Raw genomic sequence first — 22,303 nt, forward strand, 5'->3', positions numbered from 1 at the left:
AGGAACGAAAGACGGCGCCTGGAAGTACCCGCACCAAAGCGCCGTGACGTTACAGACAGCAGACGTCGTCTGCTAGAGCCTGGTTAGCTGTTTACCAGCAACAAATGGACTACATATTGTATTAAACACAGTAAAGGTTGAAGTTGGCAAGTTTTACAAAATTTTACTGAGCCCCAACGAGGCTCAAATATTAAACCTAGTTTGAGATCCGTGACGTCGCACTAAGGTAGCGGCGCTGTGGTTTTGGCACTAAATTCAGAAAATGTACTTCGGACTTCATTTAACCTTACAATAATCAACGTATTATCTGAAAAGAACAAAAATATAATTTTCAAATAATACTTTGTCGGTCTAAACTCAATATTAGCGTTTCTCGTTAGTGACCCTATAATTAAAACGACATGACACCTCGAAAACTTCGTGTGGTATAGTACTCCGTTAAGCTTGTACCGTCGTTTTCGGTTTGGCGTGCGTTTCAAATCACGCTCGTAGTACAACTATCGCAAAACAGCAGATTTTTTTTTTTTTTTTTTGTCACTCGCAGCTGGCGGCGCCCGCTTTGACGAACCCCGCGGAGAGGGCGCTGAAAGTCCAACCTGGTGTCAGGAGGCCGTTCTACATCATCGGTCACATGGTTAACTCCGTGGAAGAGGTGGACAAGTTTCTCAGCAAGGGCTGCAACGCTCTCGAGGTGGACATCGAGTTCGCCGACAACGGTGCCGTGCTGGGGACGTACCACGGCGTACCATGCGATTGTTTCCGCAGCTGCTCCAATCGGGTACCGATCGCAGACTACCTGAAGCACGTCCGTAACGTCACCGCTTGGCGTGAGTTCGCTGCGTATTTGATAACTGTGTCGGAGACGTACGCTTCTTGCAAACAGAGAGTCAGTGCTGTGGGTGCAAAAGAAAAAAAAAATTTCGCACGTCCCAGACTGTTACTGTTACTGACAGTAATGTGTCCGACTTCTGTTTTGTTTTCGTTGCTTTCGTTGGATTTTTTTCTCGGTTATATTGTAAGGCTCTCCGCCTGCAATAATGTCTTCTGCGCGTATGCAGTGATAAATACATACGTACATAAATAGAGAGGCAGAGAGAGGTACAAGGGAGAGAAAAGCAGGCAGGTTAACCACAGATAAAGCCTCAGGTTTGCTACCCTGCGCTAGGGGAAGGGAAAGTAAAGATGGAAAGAAGAGCGGGAAGAAAAGGAAAGGCGTGAAAAAAAGGAGGACGGGATAATTATAGTCCACTTCCACGTAAAAGGTCAACAAAGCCTTGACCCACTTTCAGTGCGACGGCAGTTCAAGGCGGCATTCCAAGACTGTCTGTTCTGAAAGTGACCTGTCGTCAAGGGTTCCAACACGGCCGCTAGCGACAGCCGGGATGCGCTGTATCGAGGACAGTGACAAAGTACATGTTCTTTAGTCTCATTGCCGCCGCAGTTACTGCAAGCCGCGCTCTCGTCCCTACCGACTCGGAAGGCGAAAGATCTTGTGTAAGCGACATCGAGCCACAGTCGGCAAAGTACTGCTGTCTCGAGTCGAGAGAGTCCAGATGAGGGTCGGAGCCGAAGGGATGGGTCCAGTCGGTGCAGACGTGTGTAGTTCAAGTTTCGTGTGTTCCGTAAAGATCCTATGGCTTCATTTGCAAGCACACAAATTTTCATTGCTGCGTCTGTTCTTGAGAATGGTATGGAGTCTTGCCAGCCCTCGTCATGTGCAGATCGTCTGCTGCATCGGTATATTCATTGCCCATTATGCCACTGTGACTTGGAATCCACAGTAGCGCGGTGTCGTGTTTTTGCTTGACGAGGTGGTCAAGCAGCAGTCTGATTTATAGGAATAGTTGTTCGTGAGGTCCGCGGCGTAAAACAGAAACCAAACAATGAAGAGCAGCCTTGAATTCGCTCAACACGCCCATTCATCAGAAATTGCGAGAACTGCACAACGAATAGCAGCGAGTTCCGCGGCATTCGATGTAGTCTGGGGAGATAGTCGAATCTTTACGGTGGAGGTTTTTGCAGGAAAGATCACCGACCCTGCAGACCCGTTCACCGTGGTTGAAGCGTCAGTATAGAGATGGTGATTCTCGTTGTATGTCTCGTACAGCAAGAGCAGTAAAAGTTGCTTGAGTGCTGGACACAAGAGTTGTGCTTTTGTTCGTATTCCTGGTACCATTAGTCGACTTTTTGCTTGAGCCAAGCACAATGGGGGAAACGGAACTCTTACTGGAGCAGTATAACCTGATGGAAGGTATGCACGATAGGGTAGGCTTGTCTGACAAGAGGAGGCACGAGGTCGATCCTCTGGCAGTGAGGCTAGATGATGGGCAGGGGCTCGAGCAAATTGTCTTACGTGTGCTCTAAGCACTTCCATGACTATATGTGTCTTGGCTGGGAAGTCGTGTGCAATCGCAATTGTTTCAGCTGTTGACGAGCATCGCGGGAATCCAAGACACACTCTAAGTGCCTGGGCGTGGTCGCTTTCGAGTGTACGGATATTAGTTCTGCAGGTGTTGGTCAGTGCAGGCAAGCTGTATCGCAAAAATACGAGAAAGAGCGTCCTGTATAGTTGCATCATTGCATGTTCTGAAGTCCCCCAGGCTTTTCCTCCCGGAAACTTGAACACATTAGAAACATCCGTCAGAAACTTCTTAGGTCGGCCACATGAGGACTCCAGCGGAAGTTGCGATCGATGATTACGCCTAAGAATCGGTGCGTCCTGACGTAAGGTATGCTTTGGTCGTCGATGGAGACATCGTATGATGTCATTGTCTTTCGACTAAACGCGACCAATGCGCATTTTTCTCGCGAGACCTTGAGGCCTTGTTCATTTAGGTATGTCGATTTTGATCTCACAGCTTTTTGAAGCCTTGCGCGTACCTGCGGCCGTTTCACTACCAGATGCCCGGACGCAGATGTCGTCAGCATACATTGATACTTTGAGAGGTAGGCGTGCCAAACGGACACGAGCGGGAACGGAAAAAGACAACAAGAACGCCGTCTATCAATTGAAAGAAGAAACGACGGAAGAAGGAAAGAAAATAAGACATAAAACTTACCTGCGTGTGTTCAAAGGAAGACATCGCCAACCCGTCTGTGGTCCACGCGCGCGAGAACTCCGGAAATACAATCGTTTAGGCGTGGCAATTCTTATTTGTGCAAGTTTAACAAAGACTGACTTACTCACGTGCTACCACCATTATTATCATGCCACGTCTGCTTGTGTCCTTGTTGTCACGGCTACCTTTCGCCAACATGAATCCCTACCAAAGTTCAACTTTCTCTTTGTCGTTCTAATAGCAACCTAATGCGAACCGTTTGCCGCACCACGCGCGCAGTGAAATTTTTCAATATCTTTATATGCGTGTACTTCGCTTCAGCCGATGGAAGTTGCTGTTAGGAGTGGTCTAAAGCAGCCTTCCGCAGACCCTCTAAGCACCCGGTCTTTCGCAGCACGATTGTGACGTGAGCCTACCAAACCCCGCGTGTGGTGGAACATATATAACGTCATCTCCAGTACGATAGCCGTCGCATTCCTCTGGACGTGTAATTTCTTCATTGTTATATTCCACAGGCTGCCATTCAGCCTACCCGGACGGACGTTTACGAAAAATACCTGAGGAAAGATCGTAGTAATGTTTTGCATTAACACGCTCTAAACACGCTCACTTTCAGAAGCAGCCACATTTTCACATTGCACAGGAGACTGGCGCGCTTTAGCTTAAATAACGCAACAGCTCCGCGGCCATGAGTGGTATTGGCTATCTCGCGTTGAGGCTGCAAGTAGCCTCCGTGTCGCTCATGTTTAGAGTGGGCTGTTGAAATCAACTAACTGTTGCGCCCAGTTAATTTCAGCGCCAAGCATTGTATACAGGTGTCTGTGATAAATTCATGTGTGAGCGCGGTTATTACCTTAGTAAGATTACCCGATTATTAACGCATTCACTTTAAGTGTAATACCAATCTTTCACTAATTATTTTTTATTCCTTCCCTCCTGGGCACCATGACCAAATATTCCCGTATAGCGTTAGCATATATATTTGCTGAAGGACTGCCCAGAAATTACATATTGCAGGTAGCGCTACACTGGCTGAAAGACACGATGATATTTTAATGCGCTAGCATTATGAACACTTCACTTGTTGGAGGTATCAAAGAGAAAACTCGAGGGAGTAGGGGGGGGGGGGATATTGCGCGAGTGTTACAGTGTGTACAAAATCACTCGTGTTTAAGATATACGAGGTATAGAAATGTCAGCTCGATAAATGAGAGTGTGTAAGGTCCCCCATGACGTCCGCGCACCCAGATAATCGTGTGAAAGAAAATAAAAACAGGCCTTCCTCCAATAGCAATGTAGCCACCGCGTATTCTCGGCTAAGCACACCATGTGACAAACCTCGCGCAAAGCTAAGCCTTGCTGTCGCTTTCGAGGTTGTCCAATCTTATTTTTTTTACACCGAAGCTGTTCGTCTCTAGTTGGTCGGGGATTGTTCGAGACGCGTCCTCAGGGAAAAAACCTTGAGCGATTAAAAAGGAAACCTTGAGCGATTGAAGCGCGAAATGTATACTTTTTTTTGTATCGCGCATACAACGTACAGCGCAACATTCAGGTCAATAAAGGCCAAGCACAAAACAAGCATGCAAACCACATAATTGATGATAAGGCGCTCCTGCTAACGATGCAAAGCACGTAGCGCTCCCCACATACGTTTCCCGCTGAAGATTACTGATGCGCAAGCTGCCACGGCGACGGCAGCTTGCGACGTGGAGAGTGACGTCACTAGCCTTTCATACATAAAAGAACCAGCCTAGCAACTGATTTCATTGTTGTTGCAGCACCGCTATGGGTAGGCAACGCATAGTTAGGACTCTCGAGGAGCAGCGTGAAAACGAGAAGCGGCAAAAACGGAAAAGAGGCGGCAATACGACCAGCGGCGGCGCGCTGCCAAAATTACCATTACTCCCATTACTACCATTACTTTAAGTTACCATCGCTGCCATTACTCTAATGCCAAGCATTGCATACTCGCCTCAGGAGTTGTAGTGGCGATTTTCAACAGCTTCGCTAGACATCCACTTTAGCGGGGCCGAGATGGCGCGTCAATTTACGTATATAGATCGCGTAATTGATAGCGCTTTACGCGAGCGACCGCACTCCATATTCGTTTTCTGTATTTATTTAGAACACTCTCAAGGTCATATGGCATTAAACAGAGGAGTGGTTGCAAAGCAACATAATTAAAAATTTAGGTGGATCTGACGCACTGTGGGAATCGATGTAAGCGAAGCTTTCTGTGCTAGTTGCTTTGAGTGGCGATAATTACCGGCGATGTTGACGGAAAAGGCTTAATTTCTTCAACATTTAGTCCAACACGAGAGTGGTGAGTTGATGTTAAACATTGCCTCGCGTGCATCCCTGATGTTTGCCTGCGTAGTACACAGAAGGCACAGAGTTGTTGTGCGCCATATTTCATAACCTCTGAGAGGGTTGAAGTGTCATTGCCTCACATGATACATCGCATCGTGGCAGAAGTGTTAAAGTTTAATTGGATTATGGGGCTGTACGTGCCAAAAGCACAATCTGATTATGAGGCACGCTGTAATGATGGACTCCTGGGGTGGTTTGCACGAACATTTAATAACGCAAGTAATAATGAATTTAAGAACGCTTTCTAGTGCGGACTAGGAGTTGTATAGGGGTTATTTAAGAACGTGTTCTTAAATTCGTTATTATATTCGTTATTAAATGTCCGTGCAAGCCGCCCCAGGTAAATTTTGAGACCGTTGTGTTCTTTCACGTGTCTCTAAATCTAAATACACGAGTGTATTTTATTTCGCCCCCGTATAAATGTGGCAGCCGCGGTCGTGATCAAGCGCGCCCTCGAGCAACGTCATAGCCGCAAAGCTACCGTGGCGGGCGCAGAAGTGTTTATCTGACCTGCGACCGCTTCCGTAGTGTCGCCTAGACCCTGTGGTGTACTTTAATGCGACTCTGGTACTGCACGCCCTGTGTAATTTGTCCCCTGGACATATGTTCACGGTGTTTATTTTTCAGAAACAGCAGGAACGCACTGTACCGTACCATGAACTTAAATGTATCCACTTTCACCACAGCCGCTGTCCTATCTACAGTAGTAACGTTCCCTTGCTTTCTCACGTCACCTTTTCTTTATCCACACCCCCCTCCTGTATGGGAACTGCTAGAGTGGCAAGGCTGCCATTCATTCGTTTCGCGCCTGCGTTGGTTCTACCCATCCTCTGCCCCCTTTCTCATTATGTCTAGCTTCCCTCTGGACTGCACGTTAACAGCAGGGAGCTTCAGAGGGCATTGTGCACATGCGACACGACGGAGAGGTCCAACCGAGTTTCTCCCGTCTCCTTTCCTCTCTGCCATGGCCCTTCCGTGTATACACACGCTCTGAACCACCCCTGACGCGGCGTTCAAGGCAGCCACAACATCAGTGGTGAAGTCAAAGGAGAAGGCAAAGAAAGCTTCACTTTAAAATAAGTAGTAGAGTGAGTCGTGGTAATAACATAAATACACTCTTGATGATACAGCGTTAGCTATTGTTTAACGAAAAAGCTCAGCATCGGTGGTGGCTACGACAGTTGGGGAAGGTTGTTCCTTTGCTGACAAGTATGGTGAATGCTTGACTGAAAGACTTCGTGTTGCAGGAATTACCGCCTTATTTCGGTGATCGGCGTGCTTTGAAGCGTACCGCGACCGACAGTGCGAGGTTGCGTGAAGTTCGGTAAAATGGAAAATTCCATGAAACAAGAAAAGACGGGCAATTTTGCGACGGACAGCTCATGGGAAAAGCAGGTGGATTAGCTTCCCGTTGACTATACACTCACAGTTCGATTATAGTTTGAAAGGATGAATGAAGCGAATATAATTATTTTCTTCTAACCTCTAGTGAAGTGACCATCGTTTGGAGATCAGGAAAATTCTCGGCTCTCACGTTCTTTTTCGTTGTTTTTGTTGTTGCAGGCGACTCCCCATACCGGGGTCAAATGAGTCTCCTTTTTCTCGACCTGAAGACGGCAAAACTTTCGAAATACGCTAAACTCACGGCCGGTGAGACGCTGGCCCAGAACATCATCACGCATCTGTGGAAAGGCGGTGAGGCACGCTGGTTCATTTCGCTTTGTACTCTTCGCGCTCGAGGCCGTTCAAAAGTTTCTACAATATTATGCTCGTCCCACGCGTGTCAAAATCCGTTGGAAGCGAAGCTGCCGTGATCCGGTTCATTAAATGCTGTGCAAATGATGATTTGTATATATATGCGATACACCGTTCCCAACGTATGCAACCACCGAACAGGTGGAGGCACAGTGTGAGACGGAAACGCAGCAATGTGATGTGAACGAAGGCGGTGTGGTGTGTTCGACACTTCTCGAGGAAAGAAGAATGGCGTTGAAAACTGCATGCACAGAGGAGAAGCAGGCATAATATCTAAGCATATTTAAGCATTCTATACACTTTAGTCAATAGTTGCGCATATTTTGAAGCATTATGGAAGAATAGGCAAGCACGAAATGGCACAAGCACAATAGATAACTTGCAGAGTGAGTGAGTGAGTGAAACAACTTTATTTGGTCCACTATATAGACGTAAACAAACTCCACGTCACCTGGCTAAGCCCACTCGGGGACCATCAGGTGAAACCTGACGGCCCTCTCGCGAGCCCTCTGGACTGCCAGGATTTGAGAGGTCTGATTCTGGGCCACAATTAGCCTCATCATTTCCTCTTGGGTGAAAGGGGGACCGTTTGAGGCGCAGCCCCACAGGACATGTTCGAAGTCCGCATAATCACAACACAAAGGGCAGTCCGGACTTGGAAACTGTTCGGGGTACATTGTGTGCAGCGCCGCGGGGCTCGGGTAAGTGCTTGTTTGCAGAAATCTCAGAAAAAAATTAAATAAATACAGGTCTTTGTTGAATATAATGTGCTGTTCCTTTAAGAGGTCCGGGCGCTTTAGAGATACCTATGAGCCGGCATCGCATGAGCAGACTTTATGCAGGAATCTAATTTTTACTGCCCAAAACATAGGCCCACTCACTGGCACTACTTTGTCGGTCAACATGAAAGGCTCAGTCATCGCCCATGTCGAAGGTTGAACCCCGTATTCTCAAACGATCTTCGACTCAAAGCTGCGCCTCCTGTCTGTGGGAATGATAGGGATGTTTATTGTCATCCCCCTTAAAACAGAGTGAGAAGAAATAGACACATAGCATGAATGATTCAATGAGGCTCTGCTACGTATATCACTATCTAGCCTTTTGTGCATATCTGCTCTCGATCTTAACTTTCGCATTTAAAAACGATATGACTATACTGAACCATTACCCATGCTGCCATTACCTCAAATAGCAAGGCCCATGTGAGGTATCGCACAGATTTTCCCTCCTCATTTCTTTCTGGAAGTTCTTTTTTATTATCCGTGGGTTTTTTGTTTCATCCTATGTATCCAGTTCATCTTCTGTGTTTCTTTCACTTTCCTTTTTATGACTCGTTCTTGCCTATGTACGCTTTCAAATGCTCTGTACTTGATCGGCAGCTTTCTTAACCTCTTCCTCCATTTCCTGTCCACGCTTTTGGCGTGCAGATATTTGTGCACTTTTCCCGGTCATTTCTTTTCGTTCGTGTTCATTAGTCTCTCTTCCAAAATAATTGTGCTCTGCGCTCCTCTGATTTCAAGAAAACGCCCAACTCATGCGTCGCCTTGCACTGCCCCATTTGCGGTTTTACCGTGGGCACCCAGATCCAATCGGCACACCACTCTCTGGTTAATATCCAACCCGGACACGATTTCTGGTTTATGGCACGGAATTACGCTTGCGAGCATTAGCACTGCCGCCATTACACGTTTCCGAAGTTCTCGCACCACCTCGTACTTGCTGCAGCCCCAAAGTGCTTTATGTTTCATTACTGCTCCATTACCTTTTTCCTTCACCTTCATGTGCGGTATCTCACAGATTTTCCTTCCTCATTTTTTTCTCGAAGTTTCCACCCCGTCTGGCGCCAGCGCGCATCAACCTCAACTAAGGGCTCAGTATAAAAGTTGATTCTCTCTCTCTCTCTCTCTCTCTATGCATCTTCAGATTAAAAATTAAATTATGGGGTTTTACGTGCCAAAACCACTTTCTGATTATGAGGCACGCCGTAGTGGAGGACTCCGGAAATTTCGACCACCTGGGGTTCTTTAACGTGCACCTAAATCTAAGTACACGGGTGTTTTCGCATTTCGCCCCCATCAAAATGCGGCCGCCGTGGCCGGGATTCGATCTGCATCTTCAGATTAACTTGGTGGAAGCTTGAGTAGGTCTTTCCTTCGTTTATCTATACACCGAGGCATTTATATTACTGGACTAGGGGTAGGGCTTCCTGTTGAATTGACACCACGTCTTTACTCGTCCCTTCATTAAGATTATAACTCCCTTTTTTTTCTGCGCTGAACGTGAGGCCTATATTTACCGCCGCATCTCCGCACGTATTCGCATGTACCTCTAAATACTTTGCATTGTCCACTAGTATCACTATGCCATCCGCATACATCAGCCCAGGGTCCTCCGGTTGCGTATTTTGCACCTTACGGATGCGAGATTGATCAAATCTTAATTCACTGATTTCCAATATTTCTATACCCTTAACATAAAGCGTGAACAACGATGAAGACCGATCATACCCTTGCTTTAGTCCTCGGTGAGTTTCCAAAACTTCATTGCAGCTCCGGCTTTGCAATATAATTTGTACTCGGCTGTCCCTGTACATCTCCCTAAGCAGCTTCACGAAATCATCATCTATGCCCTTTTGCTAGAGAATAACAAATAGCAATTGTCTGTAAGCTCCCTTGATATATACATATGCTATTTTTAAAGGTATATTCCGAGCTGCTGAGATCTCTATGCATTGCGTTAGTACAAAGATATTCTCTAAGCGTCTGCGTAGTCTAGATCCAATCTGCAGCTCCCCCAGTACATTATTTTTCTCCACCCACTTAGACAGTTCTAATTTTCTGGCTTCCATTTCCTTGTCTATATGACCGACGTTACTGAAACGGCCTGTACGATCCCTATTATCATTATCACCTTTGACTTTGTCGATGAGGTTCATCCTGCTTTTACACATCCAAACTGAACTTCCTTCATTTTAGTCATTTCCTCAATTTCATTGTAGTCAGCAGTGCCTTGGTCCTCGGACCCAGCTATTTGCTTATATGTATTGGGATTTTACCGGCTGCTGCGGCCATGTTATCAGCGATATGTTCTTCTGCATGCTTTCCAGTAAAAGCTTTCTACCCTAAATTTTGATATTTCAAGCTTCTCTGTTGCTGGATCTGTTTGAGTCTGGGCTACACTCTCTTTCTTGCCGAAGTTATCCCTAATAACGTGTCTGATGTACCCTAGCGCTTAGTCACCTTCGAAGATGTTACCGCCTTCATCCCTTATACAACGCGCGCTCCTCCATACCTGAGGTCATGGTCATTGAACTGTAGTGATCACTTCTGACTAGGGGGGACGGGGGCGCTGCCGTTCCCTTTCTCAGTTCGAGGTGGTATGTTCCATAGAGTTTCTCACTATAAGACCTAGAGGGAAATTTGGGAGCACCCGTCTATGGGAGTTTCCTAAGGGGCGCTGTGCCGTCATGGGAATTACGGTATATGTGTCTGTGAGACTTGTGTTGGCTGGTGTTGCAAGAGGCTTCGTCTAGAACACGGATATAGCTACACAAATAACGCGCTCTTAAAGTAAGATCTTCATAAAATGTTCATTCATGCATATTACATATTTACTCACAATGCAGGATCAAGCGAAGAAAAGCAAGAACAGACGACAAACTGTTTCAATGCGAGCGCGAATCTTGTCGTCTGTCCTCCAACTTTAGCGGCTCGCTGTTACTTTTTACGTATCATATAATTGTACATGCAATAACTAGTTCTCATAGTTAAGCAAAACATGTCTTTGTGTAATAATAAAGCCAAAACAGCTTTTTACGTGCAGTTTTAGGAGGAAATTAATCATTGTGACAGACGGAACGGTGCTTGCCTGGCTCTCCGAGAACAGTGCCCATCCGAAGTCGCAATATACCGGCATTCCCAAGCATACCACAGCGCAGCAGCGCCAGATTTCTCTCTAGATAATATAGTGAGAGAGAGAATAACTTTATTGAACTAGGGAAATGGGGATAGGGGATTAGGAGCTTGATGGGTGGTGCCCCAAGTCCAGGGCTCCACTGGCTTCAACTCTATGGTATGTTCAGTGGAGGAACGTTCTAGAATGTGGAGGTATTCTAGAATGTTGGTTCCAGCGACATCCCTTTCGAGCCTCCATTTCTGCGAACGTCTGCCCTGATTGAAAAACTATTGAGAAGTGGTAAAAAAATCAGCTAGTCAAAAGTGAATACCAAATTGGCTAACGATCACCTTCGTCTGTAATGTATTTCGAGAGCATAATCACCTGAGTGAAATCAACTTTTGAGGTAACTATCGCTTGGGCACTCTGCTCCTCTGGCTGGCGAGTGCTTGCACGAACTATGCTGCCCTCTGAGTAAACACATGTCAATTAGTACGCCATCACGCGACGCATCGAAATATTGAAAACCCCGTGAGGATCTAAATAGAGCTCTTTTTGAAACTTGTACAGAGGACTTCCCAAAATGACATTACATTTTTTTTCTCTTAATGAAGAAGCCTCTTAAGAAGCGACAAAAGCGACTAAAAGCTTTAGAGCTTGGCACTTCTGGTGGGGTTGAGCGCACCACACAGGTTCAAAGAGTGGTGGCATTGGCGTGCGCATTTCGGAGTCCAGGAGCAGGTAATACTTTAATGGACGAGGACACAAAGTCGTCCCTGATGACGACTTGTGCATCGCACAGACCTTGTCTTTGAGAACATGGCAGTGTCATAGTGAGAGCCCGCTGCGGCAGCAGTGCCCAAGTTGATATCTGGAGCAATGGATCACCGAAGTTCTTTGATTGTTTTCCTTATGTGTTGTACACATTGATGCAGTGAACCCAAAGTACAGAATGAACGTGCTGCTTTCCATCGGCTACGTCAAAGACAGTGACGTCACCAGGGGTGCCCTCAAAATTATGCAGAAGAAGGGACCTGCGGATTTCTTGAGCAATATTGGTATGATTTTTATGAGTCATTTGAAGGCTGCAACGTGTTTAGATGTTTCTAAGCGCATTCAAGGAAAGCTTAGCGTTCTGTGAGCGATCATTAACTTTCCTTCACAATTTACGATGGCTTTGAAACAGATTCGGCATCCCAATGAGTCCAGTGTTTAACCGGAGCCTCTCGGGACAGGTATGAACATAGCTAAACAAGAGAGAGAGAGAGAGAGAGAAGGAGAGAGAATAAAGAGAGCAAAGACTGGGACGGTAACCAGACGCGCTTCCAGTTTGCTACCCTGCAATGGGGCAAGGGGGTATAGGGATGAACAGATTGAGAGAGGCGAGAGAGAGAGAGAGAGAGCACAGTTTCGCGCACATTAGAAGGTGCGGACCGAGTCTACAAGCGGCCACCAAGGCCTCTCAACTAGCAGTACCGCAATAACGCTTTCGTGGCTTTCTGTGGCATCGATGCGCACGGCCATGGACCAAGGATCTTCATTTCCGAAAGTGGTCTAGAGTCCAGCCTGTTAATTTGAAACATTCGACCAATGAGAATCCAAGCATTAATAGCCGTATAAGATGCCCACAGTGGTATAAAACCACACAAGAGAAAGAGAAAGCAGGGATGAGAGAGGCGGGAAAGTCAATCACAGGAGCGTTCGGTTCGCTACCCTACACTGGGTGTACGGGAAATTGAATTAGAACGAGAAAAGGCAAGGAAAAAATGAATATGCGCACACGTAGGAGTATGCATAGGAGTACTACAAACGGTCACTCAGGCCTGTGCACTTCTGGAAATGCACTAGCACGTAGAAAGCTTACTGAAGCAGTGTGACAGATGTTTGATTAACATAAAATAGTCTTGAGTCGGTGAGGAAAAATTTATATCTGTCTGCATAGAGAGACATTGGACTTCTTAACGAGGTCAGGTGCACCTGAATGGTGGTTCATCGTTTCTTGCCACCTTGGCGACTGCAGGAGGGAGATGCACGTCGGACTGTCGGCCATTCCAATATGATAGGAGCAAGAGTTCCTAAACTCCTCTCCCAGACATAAGCGGTACAGCAATGTTGCTGTAGCAATTGTAGCCGTAGCGAAGGGTCCAGGTTACTGAGCCGTCGATTAAGGACACCCTGAGAATATTCTGAGTGCCGGCTAGGAGACGATGTTGTCTTCCAGCGTTCATGTTCATTAAAGGAAACACAAACATGGTTAGAAGTCTACTTGTTGTTGTTGTCTTCTTTTCTAACGGCTCAAATGGCACGTTGCTATTTAAATAAGTAGATAGAACTGTGGGAAAGTGAGAACTTCATAAAATATGTCATTCTTTTCGCAACTTTTTATAGATTAGGTAAGAATCCATCAAATTCTGTTTCAGTTGAGAAGCGGTGCAATTGCCACTGTGTTATTTTATCGTCATCGCCTATAGTTACACAAATGCCTATCGCGCTAAGACAACTTTAATTAGCCCCTGATTATCCGTACGGTGCTGCGCATATCGAAGGCGTAGTCACATTGCCGGTTTGTTCACGTTATGGCGGCCTTTCAGTATATCGATGATCCTCCGACCCGTGTTCACTCAATGGTACTTCCTGTCTGCGTCTCCCTCTAATCCACCTTGCAGGGTAGCAAACCGAAATCATTTATCTGCCTAACTACTGTGCCTTTCTATCCTCTCTCTTTGTCTTCAAAAAACGTTACACTTAAACAGTTATACTCAAACCCGGCCCTCGGGCCATAAAGTCCCACATATTATCACCGTAAGCACCGAAAAACAGTTATACAGCTGTGCACTGCAAAACGTGTTAGTTCACTGGATCACGCAGGTTTCGACGTGGGAATGAACGACCCCCTGAAGAACATTGCGCATATGTACGAGACGCTGCGCATCAAAGGTCACAGGTGGCAAGGCGATGGCCTCTCCAACTGCTTGCGGTTCCTCATGCCTGTGGAGAGGCTTAAAGCGGCGGTCGAGTTACGTGACAGCGAGGATGGCTACGTCGACAAGGTGTACCACTGGACAATCGACATGCCTTTCTACATAACGGACAGCATCAGGTCAGCCACGGCAATAGCTGCGGCATACAACGCGTCGGACGCTTGAGATCAAGGTGGTAGCGGCGTCTCATTTCGGTCTTTTCGCTCCTGCGCGGCGGAAAGTCTAAGCCCAATTCCCATTCCAGGAACGAGTGCAGATTATGCCATTGTATTCTTTGTTGTTTGGATTCCTGCAAGGCGCCACGTGGTGCTTAAAACAGCCATCTCCACGTAGAGTAGTTTTCTTTCCACAAGAAAGTGCCTAAGCACATCAGTAACTATCAGAGAGAGCAGTTCTTTAATGGAAATCGGAGAGGATTGCCTGGTGGCACGCCTAGCATGCCTCTCCTGGCAATTGCGATGACAAGCCAAGTGATACGCAAAAGACGCAATCCAGACAGATTATTATTATTATTATTATTATTATTATTATTATTATTAGTATCATTATCATTATTATTATTATTATTATTATTATTTGTTTTGAACACATATACACAGGTAGCAGGAAAGGGAAAGCGAGGAGCAGGCTGGCAACTGCCACCGGAAGGGGCACAACGCCTGCCTACTCCTCTGAAGGGAGGTGACAGCAACACAGAAATGGAAGATAGGAAGGAGGGGAGGAAAAAGCAAAGAGGAAAGGAGAGCAACAGGACAAATCTAAAGACCAAAGTAGAACACTGCAACAGGACAAATCTAAAGACTAAAGCAGAACTCTGCAGCTGGAATTAAAGTGACGCCGCGTCGAACAGCCTCCACAATTATCAACCACATCCATGGTTAGTTCGCTATGCGGCTAATTGTGTTCTCCACGATGAGAAGCCAAGTAAAGCTGCACGTAATCACCGTTTCACCGGTAGTCGGTTCACAATGTACACTATAAGGTGTTTGGACCCGCCACCTCCCATCTTCGAAGGAAGAAGCGTTAGGGTACAGTACTGATCACACACAGTAGAGCCGGTCACTGAAGGTCACGCTACTACAGAATAACACGCACGAAACACGCAACACGCAGAAATAAAGTATCTCATTGAGACCGCGAATCACAAAAAAGTTAGAAGCGCCTTCGTAGCGCGTGGTGTGCAGGAGGCCATATTGTCACGTGGTAGCGACGGTTGGGGCACAGCAAGAAAATTGTGAATGGCGAAACTAACTTTATTGGGCGAACCTGTGCCCAGAAAGACAGGCTGCACTCAATGCTCAACGAAAACGGCGAACACAGTCGGCGATCGGCGAAAATCTGATGAGCGGGTCAAGCGCGTCGGCTTTTATACATCAGTCGTCGAATGTTCCACAGTAATCGCTGCATGGGACCCGCGTGCTTTCCACAAAGTTCTCATTATTCGCGTCGCGCACACATGCAATCACATAACACAAGGTTCGGTCACAGACAGCGGATAGAGCCATCGATAACATTCCAGAAATTTCCGATATATGCAGGCGCGTCCTGCGCTGTGCGATAATATTTGTTAGGCGGTGAAACATGTCGCCTGATAAAGACAAGTACGCGTGCCAATATAGTCAAGGGGTTCAAGCAGATTTCTTATGTAGCTCCAATCCTCAAGTTACATTCAGTGCAGATTTAAGGGCAGACCTTTGGATGGTGCAGATCGAACGGGCTAGCCATGTCCTCTCGTAGAACACGCAGGGCATTTTGGTGAGCCTATAGCCAGTTGGTTTTGTGGAAGTACCGACTCTCTGTGCGTTAGCCACGTTCAGACGAATACGGGGACAGTGTCGGCTGTCACGCCTGTCAAGGCCACACAGCGTGCGGAAAGTGCACATGGGGTCGTGAGTGCGAACCGCAGTGCACTGTCGTTTCGGATCGCTCGAGACAGCATGTTTTGAGCGCCACGCAAAAGTAAAAATTGGGTTGGAACAGTCGCCCCCCCTAGCGGATGGAATCGGTATTTCCTCAGAGGAGTGGTGTATGCGGAGCCAGCAGAGCAGGACGCTGCTCACTCTCTGGTCACTAGCGTACGGCTACTTCTGGGAAAATAAAGCCGCAAGTTAGTCTGCAACTATGTATGATTCAGGCGCTAGTTGGCAATGGTAATGAGCAGCACTGGGAGAGTGGACGTGGTTTGACTAAACACCTGGCGATTTTCGGCATTTACCGATCCTCCCCCCCCCTCCATTGCCAAATTCATCACCTTGTCTCCTCCGATTGGTCTGCAGGGCTGCTACAGCCTTTCTGACTGGCTCGAACGGCCGCCATTACAGACGTAGACAACGTGACGGAATTTTAGTGTCCGAAATAGGCTTGCTCCCGGAGCCAAGTTTTTTAGGCTAACTTGTTTTTGAAGCGTTGGCTTTTTTTTTTTTCATCTCGTTGCTCATTTTCGTGCCGTCAGCGCCGTCCGCAGTGAGGGGAGTGAGGATGCTTCCAGAAGGCGTTCCCATTGACCCCGTTGATCAACGTCACCGAACACTTTCTCTCATTGGTGCACGCTCACGTGACGCCACGTGCGTTTTCACCAATGAGAGGAAGTGTTCGGTGTTGTTAAGCAAGGGGGGTCAGTTCCCCGTAACTCCACCAGAGGGCGCTGCCCGCCGCGTATGAACGGGCGTTGTAACCCTCCGATTCATCGTGGTCGCACTCTGTCACGCTCGTCACGGTCACGCTTCGCGTTTCCCGCAGGCGTTTGGCGCCGCGTCGCGTCAACCGGACGGTTACCATGGCGTCCGCAGCGTCGGTGCCTCACTCGGCGCCCTGCTGAGCGCTCAGCTGCGCCATTTTGTGCTTAGAAAGCCATCAAGCACTCAAGCACTGGAGAGGGGCGTAGTGGCGAACACTATAAAACATATCCTTCACAGTGAAATACCATGGAAGTAGTTCTGTTGCATTGTGGAAGAAGCCAGACGTTCAGCATCCAAGCGATTCGGCGAGCTCGAGGTTTGGAGTGCTAACGCCTAGCCCGCACCACAGATAAGGCTTAAAGGGACACTAAAGGCAAATAGTAAGTCAAGCTAAAGTGATAGATTAGTGCTCGAGAATCTCTAAGGCGTCAATATTATCGCGAACAGAGCCTGAATAATCGAAAATTGAGGTAAATGGAGGACATGATTAGAGACTCCCTCGAGACATTCAAACCCTTGTTCGATGACGAAAGCACTACTCAGTTAAATTCTGTCACTAGTACTCAACTACTCGTTGCAAAAGCATCCTCTTTTGTATTATAAGATGAAATGAAATGCTACTTGTCCAGTTCTATTTCATTTTTAGAAAAGGAAATCATTGAAATTACCGCTGACAACGGCGCGAGCGGTGGGAAAGTTTTGTCTTCGCTCGACTCTGCGCTGCCTACGCTTCCGCGTTTCTGTAGTTTCGTTATGGCGTAGTGCTGTGCTGGTACTGCTGGCTCGCGAAACTCGCAGAAACTGCCTGCGACTCAGTGAGGGCAAATAGCAGCGCCGTAGAGCCCCAAGAAGTGCCCCACACGGCCCTTTCATAATCATTAAAAGCCCGACGCGAGGGCTTCTGAGCTCGCTGAGACGCCTTGGGACGCGAACGCGTTACGTATGCCCACACTTTTATTTTTGAAATTGGCTTTTTACACAAAAAGCATGCGCTTTGGGTATTAATTAAAAACCCCTATTCTTTTATTTTCAATTGGCTTTAAACCTGGTATGCATTTCGGTGTGCGCATGCCCAGCACCGTGGCCCCTAGTTCTTGCGTACGCAAGCCGCTTGCGTCCCTAATCTAAAACTCTCCAGTGTCCCTTTAAACATTTGCGTTTCGTACTCGTATTTGTCCTATGAACTTTTTTTCTAGTATTTCTTTTATTTTCGCAGGCTCGGCGTCGACGGTATCATCACCAACAATCCTTCCGAAGTGCTCCGTGTCGTCACAAGCAACCTCTTTCGAGATAGCCTCAGGGTTGCCGACATGGGCGACAGCCCGTGGCTGAAAATTCGCCGGAGTGCTCTCCAGATAAAACAGGATGCGGTGCGCTCGGCTACAAGCATTGTCGCCAGAGGGACGAAGGGAGAATAGCCGTGCTGGCGGTGAACAAATGTACAGTCTTTAATTGTCTAAGCAGTATTTGTTGTTCGAAGCATTCATTTGTCCAGTAACAAACTTATAGCGATTACTTTTGGTGCTCGTTTTCGTTTAATGGACTTGATTTGATTGCATATTTACTAAATTTGACCCCTTTTTTTCTGCCCTCTTGATAACGTTTTACTTCCCACCTGCTATTCCCTCAATTTAAAGCAGCAGTACTGCAAATAAATAATTTCATTGATTCGTTATTAATTTGTTTCTCGCCGCCCGTGGCACTTCATGATTACCGTGGCGCTCAATCTTAAAGCGGAAATAATATGTCTCACTTGACTTGTAGCGCCCTAGTGATGGAGGGCACAACAAGAAATACAGAAAATGTGGCCAACAAAAGCACACAGCCAACGGCACAATGTATATTGTCTGCAACTAAACACGAAACATTAAACTGCAGCTGTTAAAATACGCATCTCAATGGTTGCTTTAGTCCTCCGACGAAGTACTTCTTGGTTGAACGAACGAACGAACAAATGAATGAATGAATAAATTTCACCCGAGTGCCCAGAAAGTGTCACTACGGGAAGGCGTGTTGGGCTGCTGAGCACGAGGTCGCGGGATCGAATCCCCGCCACGGCGGCCGCATTTCGATGGGGGCGAAATGCGAAAACACCCGTGTACTTAGATTTAGGTGCACGTTACAGATCCCCAGGTGGTCGAAATTCCCGGAGTCCTCCACTACGGCGTGCCTCATAATCAGAAAGTGGTTTTGGCACGTTAAACCCCATAATTAAATTAATTAAATTATTACGGGAAGGCGTTGGCTTGTCCATGTATGGGTGGTGAGAACGGAAACATATCTTCGCCTTTGTTTAAATATTGTACCAACACGGGGCACTTCTGTACGCATGGAAGAACAAGAACGCAGACAAAAATGAGCGCTGAACCGCGAACAAAAGTTTATGAGATATTAATTTATTTATTTGTTTCAGTAATACTGCCAGCATTCGTTTGAAGGCCCTTGGCAGGATAAGGGATTGGTAGGATGAGGAACGCGTGCGTGAATTACAGATCGGTGTTTTTTTTTTTATTATTTTCTTTCGCGCCCGATTGTCATAACGTTAAGAATGTAGTCTATCACTTGGTTCCATTTATCTCGTCTTTTGTCATTTGTAGTTAGCGTTGTTTAAGGTCTTACCCTTTTCATATGGCCATCGACCTTTCCTTCCTCTTTCTTCCCTTCACTTCAAGTGCGCATGCGTCGTATTCAAAAAGAATTACATAAATCTTTTTCGCGCAAGAAGAAACGTTCAATTGCAGCTCAGCGCTTGTGTTTGTCAGCTTTCTTGTTCGCCCGTGTGTCCACAAAGTGCGCTGCTTTTGAAACAATGACGGCCAACTATAACTATCGCACCAATGTTTTCTGATTTCTTGTTGATGTTACTTTATGTTCCAGTAGTTCGCGACCACATGCGGCTAATGTTGTGCGCCCAAGGGCAAATTGACGCACGAAAAATTATCACATCCTGCATCGCTTTGCAGCTGTGGAAGTAAATTGTATAATTTGCGATGTTCAATATCTCGTCAGATTAAAAACACAGTAAAAACAGCAACAAAAAAATAAGAAAGCGCTTTTTCAATGATCATACAGCTCTTGTGCAAGGTAAACGCTACGAAATCCTTTGATTAACAGTATTAACCTACCTATAAAAATGGCACATGATATTGTACATAAGATAGTGCAATGTACCTTTGAAACTATTGCACAGTCTGATAAATCATGCTCTGAGTGAAGAAACAACGCCCGAGTATGCATGCACTGACCGGCGTGTATTTGCACACTCGTTAGCGTGCTTTGTTATGTGAAATAATTTTTTCGTATTTCACGAAATTCCTGGTGGTCTGTACGTCTGACAATACCTTGATGGAGGCAGCTTCAGAGAGTCATTATGCGAGGGAAGAAGGAATCGCTCTGAGCTTAAGCGCGGCAGGGAACACGACCTAAGCGATCACCGTGTCTAACGTGAACGGACAGACTTGGAGCAGGTTTCATTTTAACGCTATAACAATTTCAGGACACTCCAGGCGAATTTTCGCCATCCTCGTCACCATAGCCATCACGTTCCGTGTGAAGCTCAAGTTCAATAAGGTACTACCGCGCCTCGCCAGCTACATGCAGTTGGTGCGAGGGAAATCGCGTCAGGGTGAACCAAGAAGAATGGCCGCTTGATGCGCACCGTTTTTCCGCGCGCCAGATGTTGGAAGTCACGTTGTTTGAGGTCACCTGATCAAGCTCGCGCTACTCGTGGCGAAGGGGGGGGGGGGGGTGCAGATGGGCATGCGTATCCTCCTCTAGCCCCGCCGTGGCTGCGCAAGGGCCGAGGGCGAGCCACTGATGGTTTCATGCGCGCTGCGCTACAGCGCGCCAAGCGTCGCATGTCGCGTAATCTCAAGTTTCAGAGACACGGTGGAGGCACAGGCAGCGCGAATCAAGCGCTCAACGCTGCCGGCGCTCTTCATCACTCCAGCGTTCGTACAGCGAGCGTTCAAGGTCATCGAGTGAGACCTGTGCATGTTTTCTTGTGCGCGTGGGACACCGTGCTTGTCAAGCTAATTAGTAAACGAACCTTTACTGCAATTTATATGGCCGATAAAACTGCGAGCATTACTTCGTGTAGCTGTCTAGGACTTTGCTATGCTAACACTGCTTCACCTTTCGGGAGAAACTGTGCCATTTATAATAAACTAACTAGTCAGTGAGCGCGTAAATGAGTGAGTGAGTGAGTGAGTGAGTGAGTGAGTGAGTGAGTGAGTGAGTGAGTGAGTGAGTGAGTGAGTGAGTGAGTGAGTGAGTGAGTGAGTGAGTGAGTGAGTGAGTGAGTGAGTGAGTGAGTGAGTGAGTGAGTGAGTGAGTGAGTGAGTGAGTGAGTGAGTGAGTGAGTGAGTGAGTGAGTGAGTGAGTGAGTGAGTGAGTGAGCAGGAATTGGCGATATAACCGAAGTTCAACATGTATTCCAAGTTTGTTTTTACGACAACGGAAACTTTTCTTCTAAGCTATTCAGTAAATTGCGCTTTCGTTTCAGAATTATGTCACGCGCTTCGAACTCCCCACGTGGGTAGAGCCAGACGGCATGCAGACGGCATGATCAGTGCGCTTCCGCTTCTCTACGATTCGTTAGCGCACGCATTGAAAAGTCTGTCGCAGCTGGATTCAACAGATGTAAGAGCCGTAACAGTTTCGGCGTTCTAAGGGAAATACGATCTTATAACGATTCGTTTTCCGAAACCGTTGTAATGTCGCGGGTGCAAACGCCTCACTTTCGACAGTTTCTCGCTTCGCTGTCTTTCCCTACAGGGTTTTGGAGCGTGGCGCCAATGACAACCGAGAAAGGGAACGGCCGGTTCGGTACGTTTAAATGGCGGGAGATGTGGAACGAAAGGATGTTTGTTAATGCTTGGCATGTGTGCGCGAACACATTTTTACGCTTTTGCACAATTTCTTCTAGTGGTCCACGTACCTCGTACCTTATTGTCCTAGAAAAAGGATAATTTCCACAGATTCTAGAGGCCGATGACCGACCACGAGATCTGCTTCTCTTGCCAGGCTATTGAATATTAACTTCGGCCATGGCCGCTCCCAACGATCACCAGCCACTCCTGTCTATAAGAATAGGTGTCATTAAATATCATAACATTAGAAATATTGAGTAAGCAGTAAAAAAATAACACGCTGCAACAAATAACATGCACGTTGGCAGAATTGGGGATCAACTCTCTTTCCCGTCATGCTCCGCTGCTTTCGATTGAGACACACTTGCAGTAAAAAAAAAATGGAGATTCAAATCTCATCAATCCTTCCGTCCCTTGATTTTATTTTCTGTTACGCCGACGTAACAACCCGAAGAAAAAAATATATTACTGCAATGGTTTGGAAATGGCTGTGGTTGAAAAATGAGGCAGCAATTTCAAGACTCGCCTTTTCCACTCTTTTCTACCAATCTCTCGCCCCGCTTGGAGCCCTCATAACATTGACGGTGACGTCCAAGTGAATGGAACCGTCTCCGTCATCCGTGAAGAGGGAGCCATGAAAGCTTGCGACGTGCAGATCCTGTCGTCAACATCCTTTTTTTTTGTTTTTCACGACG

The 22,303-nt window shown here is 46.8% G+C and overlaps 1 protein-coding gene across 1 annotated transcript; it reads left to right on the top strand.

The window, feature by feature from the left end:
- The first annotated feature begins 525 nt into the window (after window positions 1–525).
- LOC129380052 (dermonecrotic toxin SPH-like) lies at window positions 526–18,621 on the top strand. Its single transcript, XM_050192270.3, has 5 exons — window positions 526–827; window positions 6,993–7,124; window positions 12,014–12,136; window positions 13,947–14,178; window positions 17,954–18,621. Exons 1-5 carry the CDS (start codon window positions 632–634, stop codon window positions 18,153–18,155), a joined length of 885 nt encoding a protein of 294 aa, XP_050048227.1. The 5' UTR covers window positions 526–631; the 3' UTR covers window positions 18,156–18,621.
- Window positions 18,622–22,303: the final 3,682 nt, after the last annotated feature.

The sequence above is a fragment of the Dermacentor andersoni genome, chromosome 10 (genome assembly GCF_023375885.2).
Source record: "Dermacentor andersoni chromosome 10, qqDerAnde1_hic_scaffold, whole genome shotgun sequence".
NCBI lineage: Eukaryota > Metazoa > Arthropoda > Arachnida > Ixodida > Ixodidae > Dermacentor > Dermacentor andersoni.